Here is a 22,441-nt window from a genome sequence, read left to right on the forward strand (position 1 = left end):
ATTTCACTTTTTGACCTAACGCATTTCTCTTAAACTCTTTCACCTAAACACATGAATTTACTGTAAACGGGTACATTAAAAAAAAAATAGAGGGGTATATAAAAAGGCAACTCGCTCCAACACAATAATTTAATGCATAAGCTACCGTGATAAATAAGCCTTTAAATAAACTAATTTGATTATAATGTTTTAATTAACAACAATTATACAATTAAGACGGTTTGGCCGAGTGGTCTAAGGCGCCAGATTTAGGCTCTGGTCCGAAAGGGCGTGGGTTCAAATCCCACAGCCGTCATATTTTTATGCTTTTATAATTTTTCCTTTCTAGTGTATGTCTATATGATTCTATTCTAGACCTGATCAAGACGAGTTCGGCCTGCCCGAAATTTTTGCGGGTTTGAGAATTATAAAAATACATTTTTTAGTTATAAATTTGACCCAGCCTGAAATGGCCCGAAAGCCCGGTATTTTAGACCCGAAAATAACGGATTTGGGCACAAAATTTTGGCCCGGCCCGATAATACCGCGCTGATTTTGTATATAGACCCGGCCCTCCATTTGATCAGGTCTATTCTATTCTAATACGGGCGCATGTTCGAATCCCACAACCGTCATTCTTTTGACCGCTAATCCTCTTTATCGTGTTATATAGTTATATACTACGGATTACTTCTCTGGTCTGGAGTACCATGAACCTCTGGAGTTTAAGAAGCATGTTAAATGCTACATTGCCAAGAACAATTGATTAAGACACTTTGGCCAAGTGGTAGGCAGCAAATTTAGGTCTGTTCTGAAAGGTTGAGGATTCGAATTCTGCAGCCTTCTATCACCGTGCAACACATTCAATCTAACCTTAAAAAAATAGGTTTTAAAGTGTAACAAGTTCTGATAAGTTCATATAAATTGAAATCAGGTTAATTAATAAGTTTCAAGTATTCTTTTGCAATCAAGTCTAATATTAGTGATCAAAGTTGTGCATTGACGAGTGTGTCCGTCAAACTGATGTATTTATTCAGGAATTGAGGAATATAGTTAAGTGGAAAAAAAAAAAAAGAGTATTGATGAGCATAAAAAGGGCATTGGAGTAGTATTCATACGTCAAACCCTAATCATAAGTCCTTGAATAGAAAAATCATAATGGGGTTGAAATTTATGCATACACCTTTTTAAGCACTTCATTTAATAGGGTTTGCATTCCTTCTTTCTCTTTAGGACAACAAATTAAAGCTTCATTTCATTTCATTTATATACATACTCATATAGTCATATTAATTTAACTCATGCCATCATGGACATCAACCACATAAACAACAATCGCCATGGCAACAACAACTCCACCATCACCAATTGGGAGAAAGGTCTAAGTACCATTACCATCAACAACATGGAAGAAGATCATCATCGTCGTCATCGTCATCATCATCCACATCCACATCCACATCAACAACACCAAAACCACCATGTTCATCCCTTACTTGATCCGGTATGGCCTACCTACAATAATCTTCCTACACCACACCCATCTCCACCTTCCATTATTATCCCACCTTCTAATAATAGTAATAACACCTCATCACTTATCATCAAGCCAACACCTTTACAAGAACAAGTAGTATTGGAGGAAGATGATCACGAGTTTGAGGAAGAGGAAGAGCTAGGAGCTATGAAAGAAATGATGTACCGGATCGCGGTTATGCAACCCGTGGATATTGACCCGGCTACCATCCGTAAACCCAAGAGGAGGAATGTCCGGATCAGTAATGACCCTCAAAGCGTGGCGGCTCGCCATAGGAGAGAGAGGATATCCGAAAAGATACGGGTCCTCCAACGTTTAGTACCCGGGGGTGTTAAAATGGATACTGCTTCTATGCTTGATGAAGCTATCCGTTATGTTAAGTTTCTTAAGAGGCAAATTCGTCAACTCCATCCTGCTGGATCCTCCAATAATCACCACCCGCCACCAGTCCCCACCTTGTCGCCGTCCGACTGGCCTCCTCCTCCGCCACCCTCAGCCTCCAAAGCTGTGCTTATTAGGAATAATCATCACCATAATCACGAGGGGGTGATTTTTCAACATGGAGGTAATTAATTAGTTAAATCGCGTAATTATTTATATAATATAAATATAAATATAAATATTCCCTAGGGTAATTATGTTGTAATTTATATACTCCATATTCATTACCATTGTTATGATTGATTGAGATATAACTAACTATAATATATGCATTATGGTTAACTCAAAGAATTGTTCTATATATTGACATGTACTATGTACGTAGTACTCAGTCTGTATCTATATACTCCGTATGTATGCACTTATTTATGTACGCGCGTGTACATATATATACACGTATATACTATATGTATCAATTATCACAATAAAGATTAAAATAAAATTATTGTTCCAGTCAATTTTTAAGTATAGACAATCAATAAGAATTGAAGAAAAAAACAGAATTTCGTAAAAAGTTTGTTAGGATATGATTGACTATAAGATGGTGCCAAAAAAAAATCATAACAGTTGAGTTTCAAGCTATGCAGATTGGTCCGTCTACCTTTTTTTCATGCCTTTATATTTTGTAATATAGTACCCAAACTATATAATATAATTTTATAATCATACAAATGTATTATAATTTATATATAAAATGTCTGCAAGTTGCCAGAAAATTTGTTTGCCGGGAATAAAATTAAATTGAGTGACGTGGGACATTTATTTTAATTTTGAAAATGATGAAATTATATACAGAATATATATATAAATATATAAACTATAGTAGTAAAATATTAAATTTGTACATAAGATAATGATTAAAAAAAAGAAGAAAATAATTCATAGTCCGTATTTGATGAGCATGCAAAGAAACGCACGCTGTGATATATGGAAATGGAGAAGATGCATGGAAAATAATAGCTGGTTGTGAAAAGATTACGTGTGGGAGGTTGTACTGTAACCCATTTGTACATCACCTTCAAATCATTACATTATTTAATGCATTGCTGATCATCACACCTTGTGAACTTTTGTGAGCCCTACTTCTCAGCTTGCCTTTTTCCTTTTCTTTTAAAAAGTTATTTTTGTCAGTTTTAAGTTTTTGATCCAGAGATTATAAAAGGTGTATGGTGTAAGTTTTATAATTCTACTAGATTAGATCCCGTGCACGTACGGATTTTGATCATTTTTTTTTACAAAAGTTTAACTGAATATTTCCCAAACTACTGCATTTATAACATTTTTAACATACTCGTTTAATTTTTTTTTATCTAGTATGCATATTTAAAATGCTAATATGGTACTTTGACCAAAATATTGAGTGATATATTTTTCCATTATTAACATAGCGATTTGATTAAAATATTACCAATTTAGAATAATTATTATTACGTCGTATTTATTATTGCAATAATTTATAAACTAAATTTTTTTTCCATACATAAATAGTTTATAAAAAAGAAAGTAGAGAATAAAAATAAAATAAACATATATTTTTTTTTTTGGAAAGTGATTTTTGGCGGGAAAAAATTGCACCAGGAATTTACACGTGTCATTCCTGGTGTCTCTTTTAGTATATAGTAATAGACTAGATTAGATTCCGTGCACGTACGGATTTTGATAAATTTTTTCACAAACTATTTAACAGAATATCTCCCAAACTACTGCATAGTTATAACATTTTTAACATACTCGTTTAAATTTATTCATCTAATATGCATATTTAAAATGCTAATATGGTAATTTGACCAAAATAGTGAGTGATATATTTTCCATTATATTAATATAGCGATTTGACTAAAATATTACCAATTTAGAATAATTATTATTACGCCGTATCTATTATTGCCATAATTTATAAACTAAATTTTGTTTCCATACATAAATATTTTATAAAAAAGGTAGAAAATAAATATAAAATCAAACAGATATATTTTTTTGGGAAAGTGTTTTTGGCGGAAAAAAATCGCACCAGGAATTGACACGTGTCATTCCTGGTGTCTCTTTTAGTATATAGTAATAGATGATATTTTAAATTACTCCGTAGTATGATAGTCGTGAAAACTATAAATTTTGACGAAAAGAAGGATGAGAAACAAACGTAGAATTACGTCAAGTGTAAGCAGCTTGATGTTTTCTAAGAGAAATTTCGGATTTGAGACTCGGCGTATGCAGAAACTCTAGTTAGGAGACTATTCACCATAAACAAAGTATTCGACACGGGTCAGATACAGTAACAGATTTAGTTAGAGTCAAATTCCAATAAACCGGAGATGCTATGCTTAAAAAAGGACAAGAAACTATTTGTTCTTGTTTATTACTCCCTCTGTATTTATTTAAGGGATACACTTGCCTTTTCCGGCCGTATTTATTTAAGAGATACACTTGCCATTTTTAGTAACTTATCAACCCCACCATCTAATTAAATAATCTATCTACACCTTATCCCCACCCTCAAATCCTCAATCCCCTAAAATGACATGGTCCCCACTTGTTTTACTTATTAAAATATCTACCCAACCCCACTTGTTTTATTACTTTATTTCATTCAATTCTTTTTCTTAATACCCGTGTCCGATCAAGTGTATCTCTTAAATAAATACGGAGGGAGTACCAAAATACAAAGAAGGACTTGTGTTGATTAACCACTTGAACTTTCTGATTGGATTACTTCATACTACGGCTTTGTTCTGTTCGACTTATTTTGACTTATTTCAGACAAAATACGTTCAGTTAAGTTCAGATAATATAAGTTCCACAAAAATAAGTTTTTTTCAGTCATTTTCATACACAAATAAGTTTGTTTCAGACAAAATAAGTTTTTTTCAGATAAAATAAGTTCAGATAAGTTCGGTTAAATTAAGATAAGTTCAGATAATATAAGTTCAGTCAAAATAAGTCCAATAGAACAGAGTCTACGGATTTCGTACTCCGTATTGTTATTATTTTGACGGAAAAATAATGAAAATTATTAGATGCATCCGGATGCACAGTGCATTTAAGGAGAATTTTATGTTCAATGGTGATCCCTACCATATTTTCTTCTCATATATAAGGAGAAAATGTGAGAGGATACGTGTAGCGTGCACCCGAATACATTAATATGTTCTAGGAAAATAATAATACTTCGTATTCCTTTTTCCCACTTATGGAAGATTGTTCAAGAAATTCGGAGCCTTCCTTTTTCGTGTTAAGGTCTCGGTGACGGGTAACAATAGGTAAAGTACGGGGATGGAAAACAACGAATCTGAAAATTATAAAGGAAATGGATGATTCATGATTATCAAGTGAAAATTACATAGCTTATGACAAAAATTTCTAAGTTCTAAGTGAAGTTCTTATCTGTTCTTTTATTTCATGAAAAAAGTGAAATTAAGTTATAACAACTTTTTTTTAGAAGGTAAGATAAAGCCCTTACTAAACCAGTACCTCTTGCAAATAATTTCAGCTATGTTTACAAGTTGGACTCATTGAAAATGAGGGGGAATGATAAGGGAATCCTCACCCCCAGAAGTCCCTATTTGAATTTAATCTCGTGACCTTAAGTTTATGAGCCAAACCTTTACCACTAAGTCAAGCTTTTTACTTGATAGTTGAACGGAACATGGCATAACATTATAAGTAATGTTCTAAGATGATTGTTTGTGTATAACTATCATATGCTAATACGTAGCATAGTACTCCGTACAGTGGCGGTGCTAGTAAGGGTTCAGTGGGTTCAACTGAACCCTTACTAGCGAAAAAAAAAATCAGGCAGATTTAAAGGGAAAAAAAAATCGGGTTAAGTAATAGTGAAAGCCCAATATGACACAAACATCACTGGCGCTACAGCGGTTTTTGCTTAAGTTATTAAATCAAAGGTCAGGGGTTCGACTCCATATACCCTTTTTTCGGCTCTCCTGTTGAATTGTTATTTTTTTTTTTTTGGTTTCTAAAGCAGGCAAGCAGCCCACGAGTCCACGACACTCACACTCTCACAGTAACAACCCCCAATTCAAATCTAAAACCCTAACTCTCCTCTCCCCTCCCCTCAGCTCCTCTCCTCTCCTCTCTTATCGGTGGCTCGGGCTTCGGTCGAGGCGGCTGCGCAGCGGAAACCCGGGCAAGGTGGTCTGTGGACTGTGGTCACTGGTCAGCGCCGGCGGCAACTCGGGCAGTCGGCTACTCGGCTTCTCTCGTCTCCCCCCAAAGGTATAAAGTATAAACTAATAAACTCTACTCATTAATAATTAATTTCCTTACTTATGCAAATTAAAATTGTTTGATCAATTCAACAATAAATGAATGCGTGAAATAAATTTATGAATGTTCAATTTCAATGTTCAATTCGTGAATAGATGAATTAAGTTAGGGTTTGAACTTTAAATATTGTGTAATTGTGTTGTAATAATGTAATTGCTAAATTGAAATATATGATTTTGAATTATAGGTTGATTTTGTTGATACAAGATGAAGGGTATAGAACATTTTTGGAAAAATCATATTTCAAAGTCACAAAAATCATCTGCTTATATGTATGGCTTGTTTGAGTCCCATCAATTCTTTTGCTTCTTTTAACAAGCAAAAGTTGCTTCGACTTGCCGAGTTCTATCCAAGCGATTTCTCATGTAATGATTTGATAAAACTTAGATTTGAGCTTGACTTTTTTGTTGATGATATGCGGAAGGATGAAAGGTTCCGAGAAGCGAAGGATCTTAGTCATCTTTCTATGATGCTTGTTGAAACACAAAAGAATGAATCTCATAAATTAGTTTACAAGCTTTGGAAACTAGTATTGATCCTTCCGGTGGCAACGACAAGTGTGGAAAGAGTGTTCTCCTCAATGACTTATGTGAAGAACAAGTTGCGGAACAAGATGGGTGATCAACTCTTGAATGATAGTTTAGTAACATTTATTGAGAAAGATCTTTGTTTTCTAGTTAAGGATGATGATGTAATAGATCGCTTTCAAAATATGAAAACTCGTCGAGTTCAATTGTAATTTTTTTTAATGTTATTGTAAAAGAATATGGGCCCCACGAATTATTAGTTGTAATTTGAATTTTGGATTTTTGGATTAATATTTTATTATATGCGTCAGAGGATTTCGAACCCTTAATGAGAAAATCCTGGCACCGCCACTGACTCCGTATGTAACAAATAATTCACCCCCAAAATACTAAAGGTCATACTTCGTATATATATAATGTAGTCCGTAAGATGCAAGTGTAAACTTATGAGATAAGTGACAAGTTGAAGGTATAATTTGAAGTGATGAATTGAATCTTCGAGTAAAATACAAGGTGTTGGTTTTATGGGGAATGTATTTGTCTCCCTTAAACTGGAAGTTTGTTTCTTCAAGATTGCACATATTACATCATCCACGATACATGCCCCTTAATTTATAATAAGAATTCTAAACAAATTGCATACTTGGTGTTGGATTAGACCAATCGTACGTTGTAATCCTTCATTTTGCTTCTTCGCTTCGCTTCGCTTCGGTTCGATTCGATTCTTACTTCTTAAAAGAGATCAACGTTTACCACGGCTTTACCTCTATCGTTCTTAGTAGATATCAACTAGCTTAGTTGGTAAAATATCCGAAATCAAAACACGTCTACGTCATTTATCACTTTATCTTTTGTGGCTTTCTCAAAACCAAAAAGAAAATCGTCTCCCATTCTTCTAGAGCGATTTCCTTCAATATTGTTTAAAGAACGTCAAATTCCCAAAATGCGCCACTTTTTAACTTAATTCCCACCATACCGTCCACGTCAGCATTAAAACCGGTCTTTTTTTTTTTAACGGAGCAACACTAAACAAGTAAACCGCTATCTCAGATAGCGGTTTTGTAATCACTATTTATAAATGGTAAAAAAAATAACCGCTTCAGGTAGGGGTCGAACCCACGACCTTCTGCTTGGAAAACAAATGCTCTATCCACTGAGCTACAGACACTAATGTTGAAAAGTTAAATTTGGAAATGTTTATAATTAATATTAAGAAATGGTTAAAAAGAAATAAACACATCAGGTAAGGTTCGAACCCACGACCTCCTGCTTAGAAACAACACACTCTATCCACTGAGCTACGGACGCAATTGATGTCATAAGAGGTTACTTCTAAATTATACTTCTATTTAAACTGTAATTCATGTTAAAAATAATTTACAATTTAGTAAACCGCCATCTGAGCTGGGACCCTAATATTCTTGCAGAATTTATAGCCGGACAACTAAAGAGTAGGGTATCATTTCGAAAAGCAATGAAAAAAGCTATCGAATTAACCGAACAAGCTGATACAAAAGGAATTCAAATCCAAATTGCCGGCCGTATCGATGGTGGGGTTACCATTATCCTTTTTGGAGTGACGAATGCGGTATGTGCTCCTAAGAAAAGGAATTTGTCCATTTTTCGGGGTTTCAAGATAGCGATTTTGTTTTAATGCAAACCGCTATCTCAGATAGCGGTTTATAACATTGAACCGCCATCTGAGATGACGGTTTGCTTTAAAACGAAACCGCTATCTCATATGGCGGTTCAATGCTAAACCGGAAGAAAAAAAAATTACTTCTCTTTCTCCCTTTCTTACGTGGACGGTATGGTGGAAAATAACTTAAAAAGTAACGTATTTAGAGAATTATTGGATCTTTATGCAATATTGAAGAAAATTGTTCATTCTTCTAATTTAACTTACCTTATTTACCATTATTTTTCCTTTGTCATTGAATTTAATCATACCTACTTTTCATGGTCTTAAGAAAACTTGTATCATTACAACATTTTCTAGTACATTTTTATTGATATACATTTTTATTAATCCGAATACATTTATCACATTTCATCCTAATTTCCTAAGTACTTCTAATGTTCATAATTAATATTCTCAATACATGAGAGGATAAAAATTACCCAACCATTATAAAGGGTCATTTCATTTAATTTTATCTTTTGTTTATAAGTAGAAATATCGTAACAACTAATTTCGTATGGCATGATCTAATTAGTACTAATCACATCAAATTATGCAACAAGGTATTTTTTAGACAATAATTACGAATTAGCATTTTCTCATTTAATTTCTGTACAAGTCGAACATTCCAATGTCTTAAATGACAAAAACTCGACTTTTCTTCCCATTCTTTGTTAATTTCAGAAAACTAAACTTAGCTATCACAGTACAGCCAATTCGCATGGATTCGATTATGATTTATGAGCTGCTAAGTATGGAAACCAAATTCAGAAACTGTCTAGAATTTATCTGCTGGCAAAATACTCCTTGATCTATGAAATTTAACAATACAAAATAAATAAATGGCTTTCTCAAAGAAGAAATCCCAAACTAACAAAATCAAATTTCACAGATCAAACCCAAGTTAGCTAATAAGCTTATCTAATGAGCAAAAATTACATGCAGGAAAAGGGTTACCTCTAATAAATAAAAATGAATGTACAGTAATCGCAAAAAAAAACCCAGCTACTTCTACGCCACTAGTATAGTACAGGAAAATCACATACCAACACAAACATTCCAATTTTCAGATTTAGCTTTTTTGATGTTTCCCCACGTACGCCTGCAATAACAAAAATATAGGTTCAATTGTGTTTCATTTGCTTTCGAGGATTATGAAAGAGATTTTACAGAAAGAATCTCCTACATGGCAAAATTCAAACTTATCACAGAGTGCACGATGATGAGTAGGATTTTAATGTGCAAATTTGAAAAGTAGAACTGACCTGTACAAGTTTTTCAATCTTTGGTTTCGAGCATGAGAGGTACATGTCAATTTTCTCTTTCGTTTGAGGAATCTGAGGCCCTAGTGTCTCCATAACTTTGTCAACCACTTTTTTCACTATTGTCTTGTAGGCATCTTTGCTAACTTGACCATCCTTCCATGAAGGTTTTAAAATCTCCTTAACAAACTCCGCTAATGCAAACTTGAATGCACGAAGTCCCTTCGTATCCTTCAGTTTTTTATCATCATCACCTCCATCATCGTCACCCGTATCCTGACGACCATTTTCCGGTGCCTTATTTGTACCTTCAGCTGTTGTTTTGCCATTTTTCTCATCCTTGGATGCTGCAACAATACCACCCTCATGCTGTATTTTATTATTAGAGATTTTCTGATCAACACTAGGCAACAGGTGATTGCCCAAGTTAGGGATCTTTGTCTCAATGGTATTACATACAGGATCATATGGCTTTAATACTTCAGGACCTTGATTTGCATGGATTATAGCGGCAGAAACCGAAGGGACATGTGCTGCTGCTATGTCGGGCAGGTTAGACAAGCCATGGGGAGTAACAGCAGTAGAAAACTGTGAACTCTGCTGCCTGTTTTCAAGTAGTTGGGTCAGAGAAGCAGTGAGATGGGATAGTTGTGCCAGTTGTTCATTGCTTACTGTGCTATGTTCAGTAGAAGATACTGGAGCAATTGCAGAGGAAGCTAAACTGACTACATGAGACCCATCAGCAACAGCAACTATGTTTTCCAGAAAGGCCGATGATGGATCATGTGAAACTTGCATTGTCTCTCCTCGGGGAGGCTGTGGAGGGAGTGACAGCTGACTCTGTCCAGGGGGAGGATGTAAAGGGAGTCCATATGAAGGGAGTGACAGCTGACTTTGTCCAGGTGGAGGATGTGTAGGCAGTGACGGCTGATTATGTCCATGTCCAGGAGGAGGATGTGAAGGCAGTGACGGATGACTTTGTCCAGGTGGAGGATGTGAAGGCAGTGACGGCTGACTTTGTCCAGGTGGAGGATGTGAAGGCAGTGACGGATGACTTTGTCCAGGTGGAGGATGTGAAGGCAGTGACGGCTGACTTTGTCCAGGTGGAGGATATGAAGGGAATGACGGCTGACTTTGTCCAGGTGGAGGATATGAAGGGAATAACGGCTGACTTTGTCCTAGAGGAGGACTTACGGTCGACATAGGGTGAACATTGACACTCTGACCATGCTGGAAAATGCCCTGCCCTTGTGGTGGGATATTTAATGGCTGATTCTGAATCATACATGAACCATCATGATCTAGAACAATATCTCTCCTCTCCCCAGAATACAACATAGATTTATTATCCTTATAATTGGGATTCTGCTCAGCAGAAGGATCATGAAATACTTTCTGTTTCTGGAGTTCAGCTTGGTGATGCTTCTCATATGAAGCATCTCCAGTCACGTCTTTTTGAACTGAGGGATAGACACTGCTGGAAATGGATGGAGTTTGTGAAGTTGAAGAGTTTACACCCTGCTGTTTGATACCCCTCGGAGAAATCTCAATATCACCAGAAAAATATTCTGTATTTCTTGGTGCAGAAAGACCCATGTCAGGAACATTATTTTCCATTGTCCACTCAAGTGGCTGCTTTTTATCCTGGATCTCAGGTTTGCTTATACTAGATGATGTATCTTCTTGTTGTTTTATGTCGTGCATATCATGGTTCCAACAATCATCCCCAGGTCTTAATCTAGTTACGTCTTTCGCCACTTCTGCAATCTTATTTTTATCCTCTTCCCAGCCATGCACTGCAGGAACATTTGGCACTGTAGTAACATCACTCCAACTTGGACCATCCCAAGCTCGGTCACCCTCATATTTATGGTCTGGACCCCTCTCATCACCTTGATTTCTCACTGTATTATTGGCTTCTTTCTTTCCATTCTTGTCCTCTACCCGACCTTGCACTGCTGAAACAGTAGTTGCATCACTCCATTTTGGACCATCCCAAACCTGGCCACCCTCAGATTTATGGTCTGGGTAGCGCCTATCACCTCGAGACCTCCTACTATCCGGACTAAAACTTTCCTGAACCTGATGAGAAAATTTGCAACGATTTCCATTCCGACAATTTCCAGCAGCAAAAAACTTGCATGGAGTCTCACCTCTCTTAGGAGGCTCAAATTCATGATTCCGTTCAGTATAGGTATCCCTTCGTCTGTGGTCAAGATCACGATAGGAATCCCTACTTCTGTGCTCATGATCAGGATAGATATCTCTACTTCGGAGGTCATGATTCCGGTTCCTGTAGACATCTTCAACAGCTCCTTTCTCAAATACATCAACAGCAGAATCATCATGTACATACCTGCATGAATCGCCTCTTCTACACCTGCCCTTCAAAAATTCGCTACAGATGTGGGCAGACTTTTCAGTCCTTATGGCACTGTCCTTAGTGTCATCTGGAGAATATCTTGAACTTCCAGTCCTTTGACGTCTACTTTCCCAATCATCTGGTGAACTGCAGTCCAGCCTCCTATTATCATACACTTCATCCTGGTGAAGAAAATGGCAACTGTTCCCTCTCCTGCATCTTCCAGCAGCAAAATCTCTGCATATTTGTGCTGAAACTCCAGATCTGCTTCTACTCCTATCAATCGAGGTAGGCTCTCGTCTAAAGTTAGGAGCTGGACTCTGGCTCCGGCTCCTACTCCTGCTTCTGCTCTGACTAGTCCTAGACATTGTTGCAAATTTTAGGGGGAAAAGACAAATTAGTAAAAACTGAAAGCAGCTAGCACAACAAGCTGATAATAGAAGGAAGTCAGTGTGAAGTGTAAACTACATGGCTAAAGTGCAACTTCCAACCAATATATTAACCCCTTTAACCTACTCTAGAATATAAATCGTATAAAAATATAGACAAAATAAAGACGAAACATAAAAAAATCGGCCTTCTTAGATCTCCAGAAGGGAATTGGGATCTCGAGGAACAATTTAATGTCCAAGAACACCCAAAGAGAACACAATCAACGATGAAGGGAACTCAAGACTAAAGAATGTTATGAAAACTGCTATGATGTCCCCTAATCAATATAATTCTTATTACAAAGTCCAAAGGAAGCATGAAAAATTCCATGACTAATTGGCACTTTACAAGTCGTACCTGTGAGATCGGCTCCAACCATTCCTCGGTGACCGACTTGAATGCCGTGGTCTCCATTCATCTAGTCCAGGAGATATTTGTGTGCAATTTCCTTCTCTATCCCATGTCATTGTGCTCTCTTTGCTGCGACTATCATGTCTTCGTGAACCTCTACCAGGTGAAAGAGGCTCTCTAGGCTGTCAATTAAAATTAGCATCTACACAAAGTCAGATTTTACAGCAATAAATAACCCTCAGGCAAGACCACTCACCTAGTTTATGAAAAGAGCTACATACCCTCCGTGTCTGAGCCCTATCATAAAAGTCTTCAGGTAATGCTTCAGAATCTTTATTGTCCCACTTAGAATGACGTCTCTTGCTACTTCCACTCATTTTTCCAGCTAAATAAGCAGCACCTTAAATTATCAAATGTGAGATCTGCAAGAAGTATAAAAAGAATAACAGGTAAGTCAAACAACCACGGTAAACTTCAAACCCTTTGAAATTTGTCAAGATAAGACCATGACATAAATCTGTCAAGCTACTCCCTTCTTAGTTAATACATCCTTCCAAAAGCTAATACACTGAAAATTGCCTGACACAAACCTGGACGATGGGACCAAAAAGGAGGCTATCTAAGACAGAAATAACACATACATGTAGCATTTGAGCATCCCATCATTGCACAGCCCCCTATTTGCTATTAATAGCACAAACTAAAGGCACTCAGGTTCAACTTAAATCAGTCACAATTCCCCACAAAAGCCACATTCTTGACATCAAACCACGATAAGAAATTCTTCATCAACCCTCAATCTTGTTTGCATAACCAACAAGAAGTTTTACGAGACAATTGTAGAAAAAATTACTAGATATGACATATTTCTTTCACCTAGGAAGGATTATATTCTTTCCCGTCCATTCACTCTTAAATTTAAGCATTCACTGACTTCCATAAGACTTCAAACATGATTTTCCTGCAAGAATCAACCTCAAATAAGTACATACCAACAAACTCTTGAAGAACATTTTACTCAACAAAGGAGAAAGATACTCCATTCACCTAAGAGCATCTCCAATGGCAAACTAATTTCCAAATTAGCTTATCATGCCACATAAGATTCCAACCTACTCTCATTTCTAGCTAGTTTGTACCCTAACTGTTAGCTACTAGTTTGTTGTTTAATTTTGTCTCACTTGTGGATCAACCATTCATCACTTTCAAGCAAATTAGCTTGCCCCAAGCTACTTTACCATTTCCGCTCCAATGGTCAACCTAGTAGCTTGGGACTTCTAAAAACTGAAAACAAGTCTCTACAACTATTGGGGAACTGAATTCATTAGAACTTATTTAGTTGAAAAATGTACTAGTTGCCTTAATTTTTCTTGAATTTATGTGAACTTATATTTCATGAAATGGGTGGAAATAAGGCACATATGTTATCGAATATCGCCATAAATAAGGGGATAAAATAGTCGTGCCATGCCAACTATGAATACTACAAGGAATTTAAAAAAATGAAGATGGAATTTTCCAATCTCATATATGGGGGGATACAAGTATCTAGGGCTCCTCAATAATAGTATAAAGAAATGCATGGTCATTCTCAAACAAAGTATATCATTTGAGTATTAATACAAATTTGTTACACTAACATGATTTAATTCTATAAGAATAACATAAATCCATCCTTCAATTGAGATTTGACATTAAAAATAGACCTTATAACGCCTAATCATTACCGGATTATGAAGTAACTAAGTCTTACTAGAGCAAGTGTTTTGGGCCAACTCCAAACATCTAGCAAACCCACAGGGCCACACACATGCTAAAATCATAGTATTAAGGCTTAATCAGATTAGACGAATTTTTACATATCCAACTTGAACCCCATCCAATTCCATAAACAAAGATATATATAGGTCGCAATGTCCTATATAAATATAAAAGATCTAATATCACTAGGCGAGGATTCCAACCAAATTTCTCTCTTTATGGAGGATTCAAAGGAGCAAGGGCTACTCCATAATAGGGCATTCCACTTGTGTTGAATTTGTTGCACTTCCAACACCATAGAACATTGCGAATAGATCATTACGTTATGTGAATAAGAAAACAAGCATAAGATTCTTGTAATCTTGTTCATCATCAAGTTCAACATTATACATAAGTGATCACAGTTTTGTGAAGGGGTTGTAGTAATCCATTTTTACAAACTTCCATATTTCCTCTTATGGTTAAGCAAACGATTAGCTATTTGTGAAAGGATAATGAATTGAATTACCACCGGCAAGGCAACAAGGATTTATCACATATTGTATTATTCTCCATTCAATCATTCAATCATACACAAATTAGGAATACAGAAATAAACACATGCTAGATCCTAAGCCATGGAACACAATGATTGATAAAAGGAGTGGTCTTCCCACTTATATGTTACACCTTAATATTGTTCACCACTAGTCTGATCATAAATGAAAATCAATGTTATTCGCTAGTGTGAAGGGACCTTTCTCAAATTGGTGTTGTATTTTCTTGAACACTCATTATAATTTGAGTAATTACACCTTAATTACTATTATCCATAATTGATTTATGTTACATTGTCATAAAGCACTAATTGGAGAACATCGTTCATATATTCTAAAATAACTTTTACACAACATTACTCTTAAATAAGGGATAACCACCATTGTACATCCACATGCTTCTTAAATTTATAAAAACTACTTCCTCCGTCTTTTAATACTAGCAATGTTTGACCTTTTTATACGTAAGATAAAACATAGCCATGTGGGGTTTGGTAAGATTTGTCTACAATTACTTTCAAAATATCAACTTTTCATTTTTTTTCTTAAAGATAATTAAATACATTAATGATCAAAGATGTGCATTGATATGCATGAAAGTGACCTTGCAAGTAAAAAATAACATGGGAAATCAATATTACAATGTTTGATAATAAAAGTGTCTTCCCACCAAAAATGCCACCTTCGCTTATCCCCCGTACACTTCTTCCAATAAGAATGAAGATGCTTCTGATGTGTATGATGGTTCTCCATAACCGTCCCCCTTAGCATCAAGTTCACCACACCTTCATGACGACACTCGGACATTCCCATACGGGCGATAGAGCACCACCACCGCCACCAATTGCAGAGCTTTGCTTTCTTGTTACTTCGAACTTGTCGTCTTGTCATTATTGCAGCTTAGTCTCTCACCAGATTTTTCTCTAGCCCGAATAGCAGTCCAAGGGCTTGTTGATCCAAACATTCTCATGTAGCTTGTTTGCTTTGGATGAAATGGGATGCTTCATTGAGAGCGTTGCAGACATGGAAAATTTCGAAACCTCACATACGTATGTCGCCCCGAATGAGTGGTCCGGGAAAGCTTATCAAGGATAGTCTTCTCCTTCATGTAGAAACATACCATTCAGAGTAAGTCGGTACGATGTAAGCAAAAGGGTGTGCCCTTTTCAAGCGATTTCTTTTTAGTACGTTTTCGAGCCCTGTACTTGATGGGTTCTTGCTTTGTTGGGTCATAACCTAAACTTAAGAGAGTAGATTTTTCATGAACTATTTACCACTACAAGTGGGGTTGTAACAACTTGTGAATCTTGGGCTTGTAAATAGTACAAATCTCTTTAAGTAATGGTTTTCCCTTCATTTCCCTTATCTTGAAATAGTTACTTGATAAAGAATGATATTGAGTCATGCCAAATCTTAGAAAACCCTTGCCATGTTTTGTGGTGCCCTTTTCGTGCAATGAATATTACTACAATGGATTGCTACTTTGTATCCCCAACAACGCGCACCAAGCATGGTTGAAAAAGAACTTAATACACAAGTGCAAGTGCGCTCATGCGGCTTATGTTGAATGATATCTTCATCGTTGATGGCTTCGAGCCTCGTATTCAATAAGTTCTTGCTTTGTTGGCTCATAACCTAAACCGAAGAGAGTAGATTTTTCAAGAACTATTTACCACTGCAAGTAGGGTTGTCACAACTTGTAAGTATTGGGCTTGTAATTATTGAAAACCTCTTACGTAACGTTTTTTCCATTCATTTCCCGTATCTTGAAATAACTACTTGATAAAGAATAATATTGAGTCGTGCCAAATCTTCGACAAGTCCTGCACATGTTTTATGGTGCCCTTTTCGTGCAAGGAATATTATTACAATGGATTGCTACCTTGCGTCCAAAGAACGCGAGCCAAGCATGGTTGAAAAAGAACTTAATACACAAGTGCAAGTGCGCTCATCCAGCTCATGTTGAATGATCTTTTCATCGTTGATTCCCTCGTACCGTTCTACATTGTCGCTACATTTCAAAACTGCTTCTTTTGCCAAATTTCAGTTTCTTTTTTTCCAAAGAACTTCTCATCATATTCCCAATACTTGGACGTAAGTGATGTAGCCTCGCTTTTTAAGCTATTTCACGTATTGGTCATTTGGTCGTCTAACCCACACAAGTTGTGTCCATTTAATAAAGACTAAATGTCCCTTTTAAGATTGCTCCTTCATCACAACAAACTTAATATGCCAACTCAAATTAGTCCATTATCATATTGAGATAGGTAATTGATTTATCCATGCTCGAGCCGTTTCATAAAACACCATCACTTTATCTTTGCTAACAACCATCACATCTTTTGTACGTAGGATGATCGTTGCAAGAACGGTGGATAGCAATGGTTGTACAATGATTTCTATCACATCATCACCCCTCCACTTAGAATTCCCTTGATAACTTGTCCCTTTGTTCTACTTCCTCCACCCTTAATGTTGTAGATCGATGAACCTTGTGAAATATGGATCTAGTGGTGCCATAAATAACTTTCAAAACTTTGAGAAAATGTCTTCGACAACAATTGCATTGAATTCCATAACACCTTTGGGAATGGGAGCTCGAGTATATTCGGCCACCCCTAAGACACATCCCATGGGATTGGTCGTCCACATTCATTCATCACAGGAACAAACATACACATTTTCAAACCTTTATCAACATATGAGAATATCAAAAGAGCACCAAATCTCTCATATCGACTAGGCTTTTCAAAGAACATGATTTCTCCTTTACATGCCAAAGAGAGTTTAGAAACAACCAATACTCACATCAAAAGTAAAGAACAATTGTTGCATTGAACTCCTTTGAAACTTACATGCTCTTTCCATGGACAAAGCCATGCACCAAAATCACATGTACACTCCCTCCTCTATAGACCACAAATACGAAAGGTATATAATAACCCTGGATTTAATATCTTTTACATTGAAACTAGTATATTACTCAAACATAAATACTCTCCCTAATATAGAAAGGCTAAAGACTTTTCCATAGCCTTAAACCTCCTCTCATCCAAAATTTCGACCTTATGTATACGACCCTTATTAAAAGTAATACTAGAATAAAGTTTCTTTGATTTCCTCGCCTAAATCTTATTACCTATTTACAATTTGACCCTCAAAGTCACCTTCAGTTGCGACGAAAAATACAAATTAACACTTAAGGCACCTGCCATTATTTCCTAAGTACATATATAGGAGCCAAAATCTCTTCGAGCTTATCCAAGCTCCCACCACTAGCAAAGAATCTCCACTGGGCTTAACAAACAACATAAGCTCCAAGTAAATGATGTCTTCAATGTTTATATTCATTAACATCCCTAGACGAACATCTTCTAAAGTATCCCACTCCATCTATTAAACTTTACATTTAACAAGCAAATTTATCTTCATCTTCCAAACTCCTCACTTTGAGAAGACTTCATGTTGCCTCACCAAATCATGAATATATCACTTCCGGATGAGGAAACTCGCCATGGATAATCCATCTAAGGATTTTTCCATTGGCATGAACCACAAATGACTTCTTATCATTTGCATTTAAATCTCACATTGTCCTAAGGAAACATTATCAAATATAATATGCACTTAAAGCATAAATTATGGCACGTCTCATCAAATAGTAACACTAAACTCATAAAAAGAATATTGACAAACATACCTAATTATCATGTCAGTCAAACGAAGATGCTATATTCTATCAGAAGTTACAGCACAAAGAAGATAGATCACATGAGTTTGTTATCTACAAGACTACAATAATGAATTAGCCTTACAAATTTTTAAGATTTTTACTTCAGGATCACAATTCTCAAAATCACATTTGGTTATTAATAGAGTAAGGTTAAGGTAAATATTGCCACAATTGAACCTAATCAACCATTGTACCTAAGCACCTTATCCCCCTAAACGGGCAAAGAAAATGTAATAAGTACAAATAAAAACATTGTGAAAATACCAAAACAAAATCAATTATTTGAAACCCCACATAAAGCAAATATATGTAAGCCAAATCCCAAATTTGAAGATTTCTCTTAATATAGGGACTTTAAACTCATACAAAATCATACAGATCTCTAACTTAAGGGTTAATTCACGAAGGAAACTCCATAAACACTTCTACCACAGAAATGTTGTCAAATAACCAATATTTCCATAGGGCACTTAAGAAAAGCTATAAACATAAGCCACTTAACAAAACAAAAAAAAAACGATCATTGCATGAAATACTAACCCATTAGTTTAGATAGCAAGGTCGTCAATCCAAACCCTCAAGATGCAATTTTAAGACCAATAAGTCATGCAGATTGGTTACTGGTTACATGATTTAAATCATCAGTGATTGTATTAACAACCACGTGTAAAGCTCAAATCATTGCTTCATAAAGCTACAAAATTTCTACCACAATGGCCACCTTATCACATTATGCTAGTAAGGTACAACTTTCAAGCAACTTTAACATCTGACCAGGGATACAAAATATCCACAAGTTCCACATGTGAACAAGTACATCCCATACACCCAAGAGGCAGAAGATTCTCTTATTTCCAGGCCCCTTCACCCCTGGTGTGAAATGTGACGTAATTTAGGTTCCTCTTAGGATCTGCTGTCTATACGCGTGTAAGAAATCTCCCGAAAATCATGACAAGTGTTACACCTCAGGCTTGAGAAGCTAATATTAGAGTTTATGAAAAATGTGGTAATTGGGTTCAACTGTCCTCCTCCAAAGTCTGTAGACATACGCCCTTACTCAGCCAAATAATTTTTATAGCAGTAGCTCATATTCCACCAATAAATTCAATTAGAGATGCAATTTTAACTCTTTTTTGAATCTCATAATTTTAACTGCATCAGCCCCAATCGATGGATCTTTGTATACTTCCATGCTTCCCATGTTACTGCAGAAAATGTATCTGGTATTAGTCTCTTTGGGCACTTGAGTGACATCAAACTAAAGAATAGAAGGGACTACCTATCCTTCGACACAAGAAGATGACTTGTACTCCTATCACCCAAGCTCATACAATTAAACCCAAAACCCCCATACTCGGGCATTCACCACTACCAAATAATTCTCAGAGTGATTTCTTCACTAGACAGTATGACACATACCCGTCCCTGAGCCAGGGGCAGGAGGGGGGACCCGCCTTGGGCAGGGAGAAAAGACCCATTTTCCTAGTATTCCACTTTTCCATCATAACCTAAAAGGTAAATAAAAGCTTGCAAATTTAGGCTGAATGGTTACGGTGGTTCAATGTCATCAAACTTCCAAAGGCTAAGGGGTTTGAATCTAACCTAATACATTATCCTCTCATGAACATGACCACCACCACCTATATTTTCTCAAGCTCAAGAATTCAAACAAATTTTATTTATTTTAGAAATGGCCAAATTCTTACGCAATCAAACTCATAAATTATATAAAAATTAATTCAATCAAACTAAACTTTACTATGCCCTTAAGTTATTGCTCTATTCTACTCTGCTTACTCTTTGAAAAAAAAACAAATCAAACCCCGAAATATAGTACTTAATAAAAAAACAAATCGAATAAAAGGATAATGATTTTCAACTACAATTATGAACTGGGTATAAAATAATTAGACATAAAACAACACCAAAACAAGCCAACAAAAAATCCAACATAAAACATTTAACAAGACTTAATCATTTGAAACATCATATGAGGTAAAATCTGCCATTCCCACATGCGACTAAACAGATTTTGGATCTATAAATCAAAAGAAAATTACAAAAAACATCAATAGAGATAGAAAATACCTGAGGAAAAGAAGATAGACACTGCCGTCAACACCGAGAATAGCAGCGGCGGAGGAGAGGTAGTTGGAAGTCCCCAAATTGAAAATTCACAATGGAAGAGGCGCCGCCGACTAGTGGTGGTGATACAGCTAGCAGATGGTGGTTTTATCGGAGGAGAGTAGTTAGGGTTTCAGAGGAGGAGGCAATCAGAACAACGAAGCAGATGAAGAGCAGCTGCGAGTTGGAGTTTGAGGAGAGAGAAAGTTTATTTGATGATGGAGTCATGGAGTACTGATTTACCATATTACCCAAGAAATTACACCCTCCGTCCCTTAATACTCGCACCATTTTGACTGGACACGCATGCCAATGCATAATTTTGACCATTAATATCTCTAACTACATATTATAAAAACTTATAAAAATATTAATATTTTGAAAATACATATTAAGATGAAACCAACAATATATTATATAATAACATTTGTTTTCATATACGATAAATAAAATAGGGTCAAAGTAAATTTTGTGAATAGTGCAAAAAGTCAAAACGGTGCGAGTATTAAGGGACAGGGGGAGTACTCCGTAAAAAACTAATCCTTCCGTCCCCTTTTGTTATACGTTTTGTATTATATACGCGATTTAATACGGAGTAAATAATTAATGTGTATTGAATTTTCTCTATTTTTTTATATTTAAACAAGTTAAATTCCGTTTATTGTTAATATTTTCGCTTTTATAAAAAATGACATTGGAAAAATTAGAAAGATTTAATTCCCCAATGAAAAAATAGGAGAGATTAGATATACCGATGAATTTAAAGGATTAATATAACACGTGGGCACAAATTTTGATAGAATATTAAGACATTTATGTGATAATATAAAATGAGAAATTATCAATGTAAAAAATAAAATGGGCATCCAAAATGAAATACGTTAAGAACAAGAAGGGACGGAGAAAGTAGTAAACTAGTTCGATTATATTTTCTCATTCCGCAAATGTTTGAATAATTACTCGGAAAAATAGCAATTTTTAACCAAATTTGATAGCAATGTTTTTCAATTTAAATTCTTTTTGGAAAAAGTTGGCAAAATAAATTAAAAAGTAAATTGGTTGATACTACCTCTGTTTCATAAAGATCTTTACGGTTACAATTTACACAAATATTAAGACAAAAATAGAAAAGTTGGTTGAACATAACAAATATGGATGATGATAGAAGTACACAAGGTGTGCAAGAGCATCTTGCACACCACCACTTATAATATGCCACCTCAACTTTAAAAGATTCTATCTCTTTTGAAAATTTTAAACTGAAATTTGAAATGTATTTTGAAATTTTAATTTTGAATTTCAAATTTGTTTTCAGTTCCCAACAATCATCAATTAATTATCTTTAATTCCCCATAAAAGCAATGAGTGCATTCCCCATAAAGGAAACGAGTAACCAAAATATTATCTAATATTTTGATCTTTTCATAACTAAAA

At 35.6% G+C, this 22,441-nt stretch overlaps 2 protein-coding genes and 1 non-coding gene across 8 annotated transcripts; 2 read left to right on the plus strand and 1 right to left on the minus strand.

The window, feature by feature from the left end:
- Window positions 1-215: 215 nt before the first annotated feature.
- On the plus strand, window positions 216-295 carry TRNAL-UAG (transfer RNA leucine (anticodon UAG)). Its single transcript has one exon. It is a non-coding gene; the product is annotated as a tRNA-Leu (tRNA).
- Window positions 296-1,087: 792 nt separating this feature from the next.
- On the plus strand, window positions 1,088-7,078 carry LOC110794110 (transcription factor HEC3). Of its 5 annotated transcripts, none has more exons than XM_056838466.1 (3): window positions 1,088-2,081; window positions 5,934-6,187; window positions 6,663-7,078. In XM_056838466.1, exons 1-3 carry the CDS (start codon window positions 1,289-1,291, stop codon window positions 6,975-6,977), a joined length of 1,362 nt encoding a protein of 453 aa, XP_056694444.1. In that variant the 5' UTR covers window positions 1,088-1,288; the 3' UTR covers window positions 6,978-7,078. The 5 variants fall into 5 exon arrangements, with proteins under 5 accessions (XP_056694444.1, XP_056694445.1, XP_056694446.1 ...); XM_056838467.1 differs by having other exon boundaries at window positions 5,937-6,187; XM_056838468.1 differs by having other exon boundaries at window positions 1,089-2,081; window positions 6,426-6,803.
- A 2,181-nt stretch (window positions 7,079-9,259) lies between these two features.
- On the minus strand, window positions 9,260-21,256 carry LOC110794107 (zinc finger CCCH domain-containing protein 38). 2 transcript variants are annotated; one of them, XM_021999057.2, is made up of 6 exons: window positions 20,972-21,226; window positions 19,424-20,088; window positions 13,135-13,275; window positions 12,860-13,035; window positions 9,712-12,430; window positions 9,260-9,548 (listed from the first exon to the last, which is right to left on the minus strand). In XM_021999057.2, exons 3-6 carry the CDS (start codon window positions 13,228-13,230, stop codon window positions 9,519-9,521), a joined length of 3,021 nt encoding a protein of 1,006 aa, XP_021854749.2. In that variant the 5' UTR covers window positions 13,231-13,275; window positions 19,424-20,088; window positions 20,972-21,226; the 3' UTR covers window positions 9,260-9,518. The 2 variants fall into 2 exon arrangements, with proteins under 2 accessions (XP_021854749.2, XP_021854748.2); XM_021999056.2 differs by lacking the exon at window positions 19,424-20,088 and having other exon boundaries at window positions 20,972-21,256.
- Window positions 21,257-22,441: the final 1,185 nt, after the last annotated feature.

This window comes from Spinacia oleracea, chromosome 3 (assembly GCF_020520425.1).
Source record: "Spinacia oleracea cultivar Varoflay chromosome 3, BTI_SOV_V1, whole genome shotgun sequence".
NCBI classification, from domain to species: Eukaryota; Viridiplantae; Streptophyta; class Magnoliopsida; order Caryophyllales; family Amaranthaceae; genus Spinacia; species Spinacia oleracea.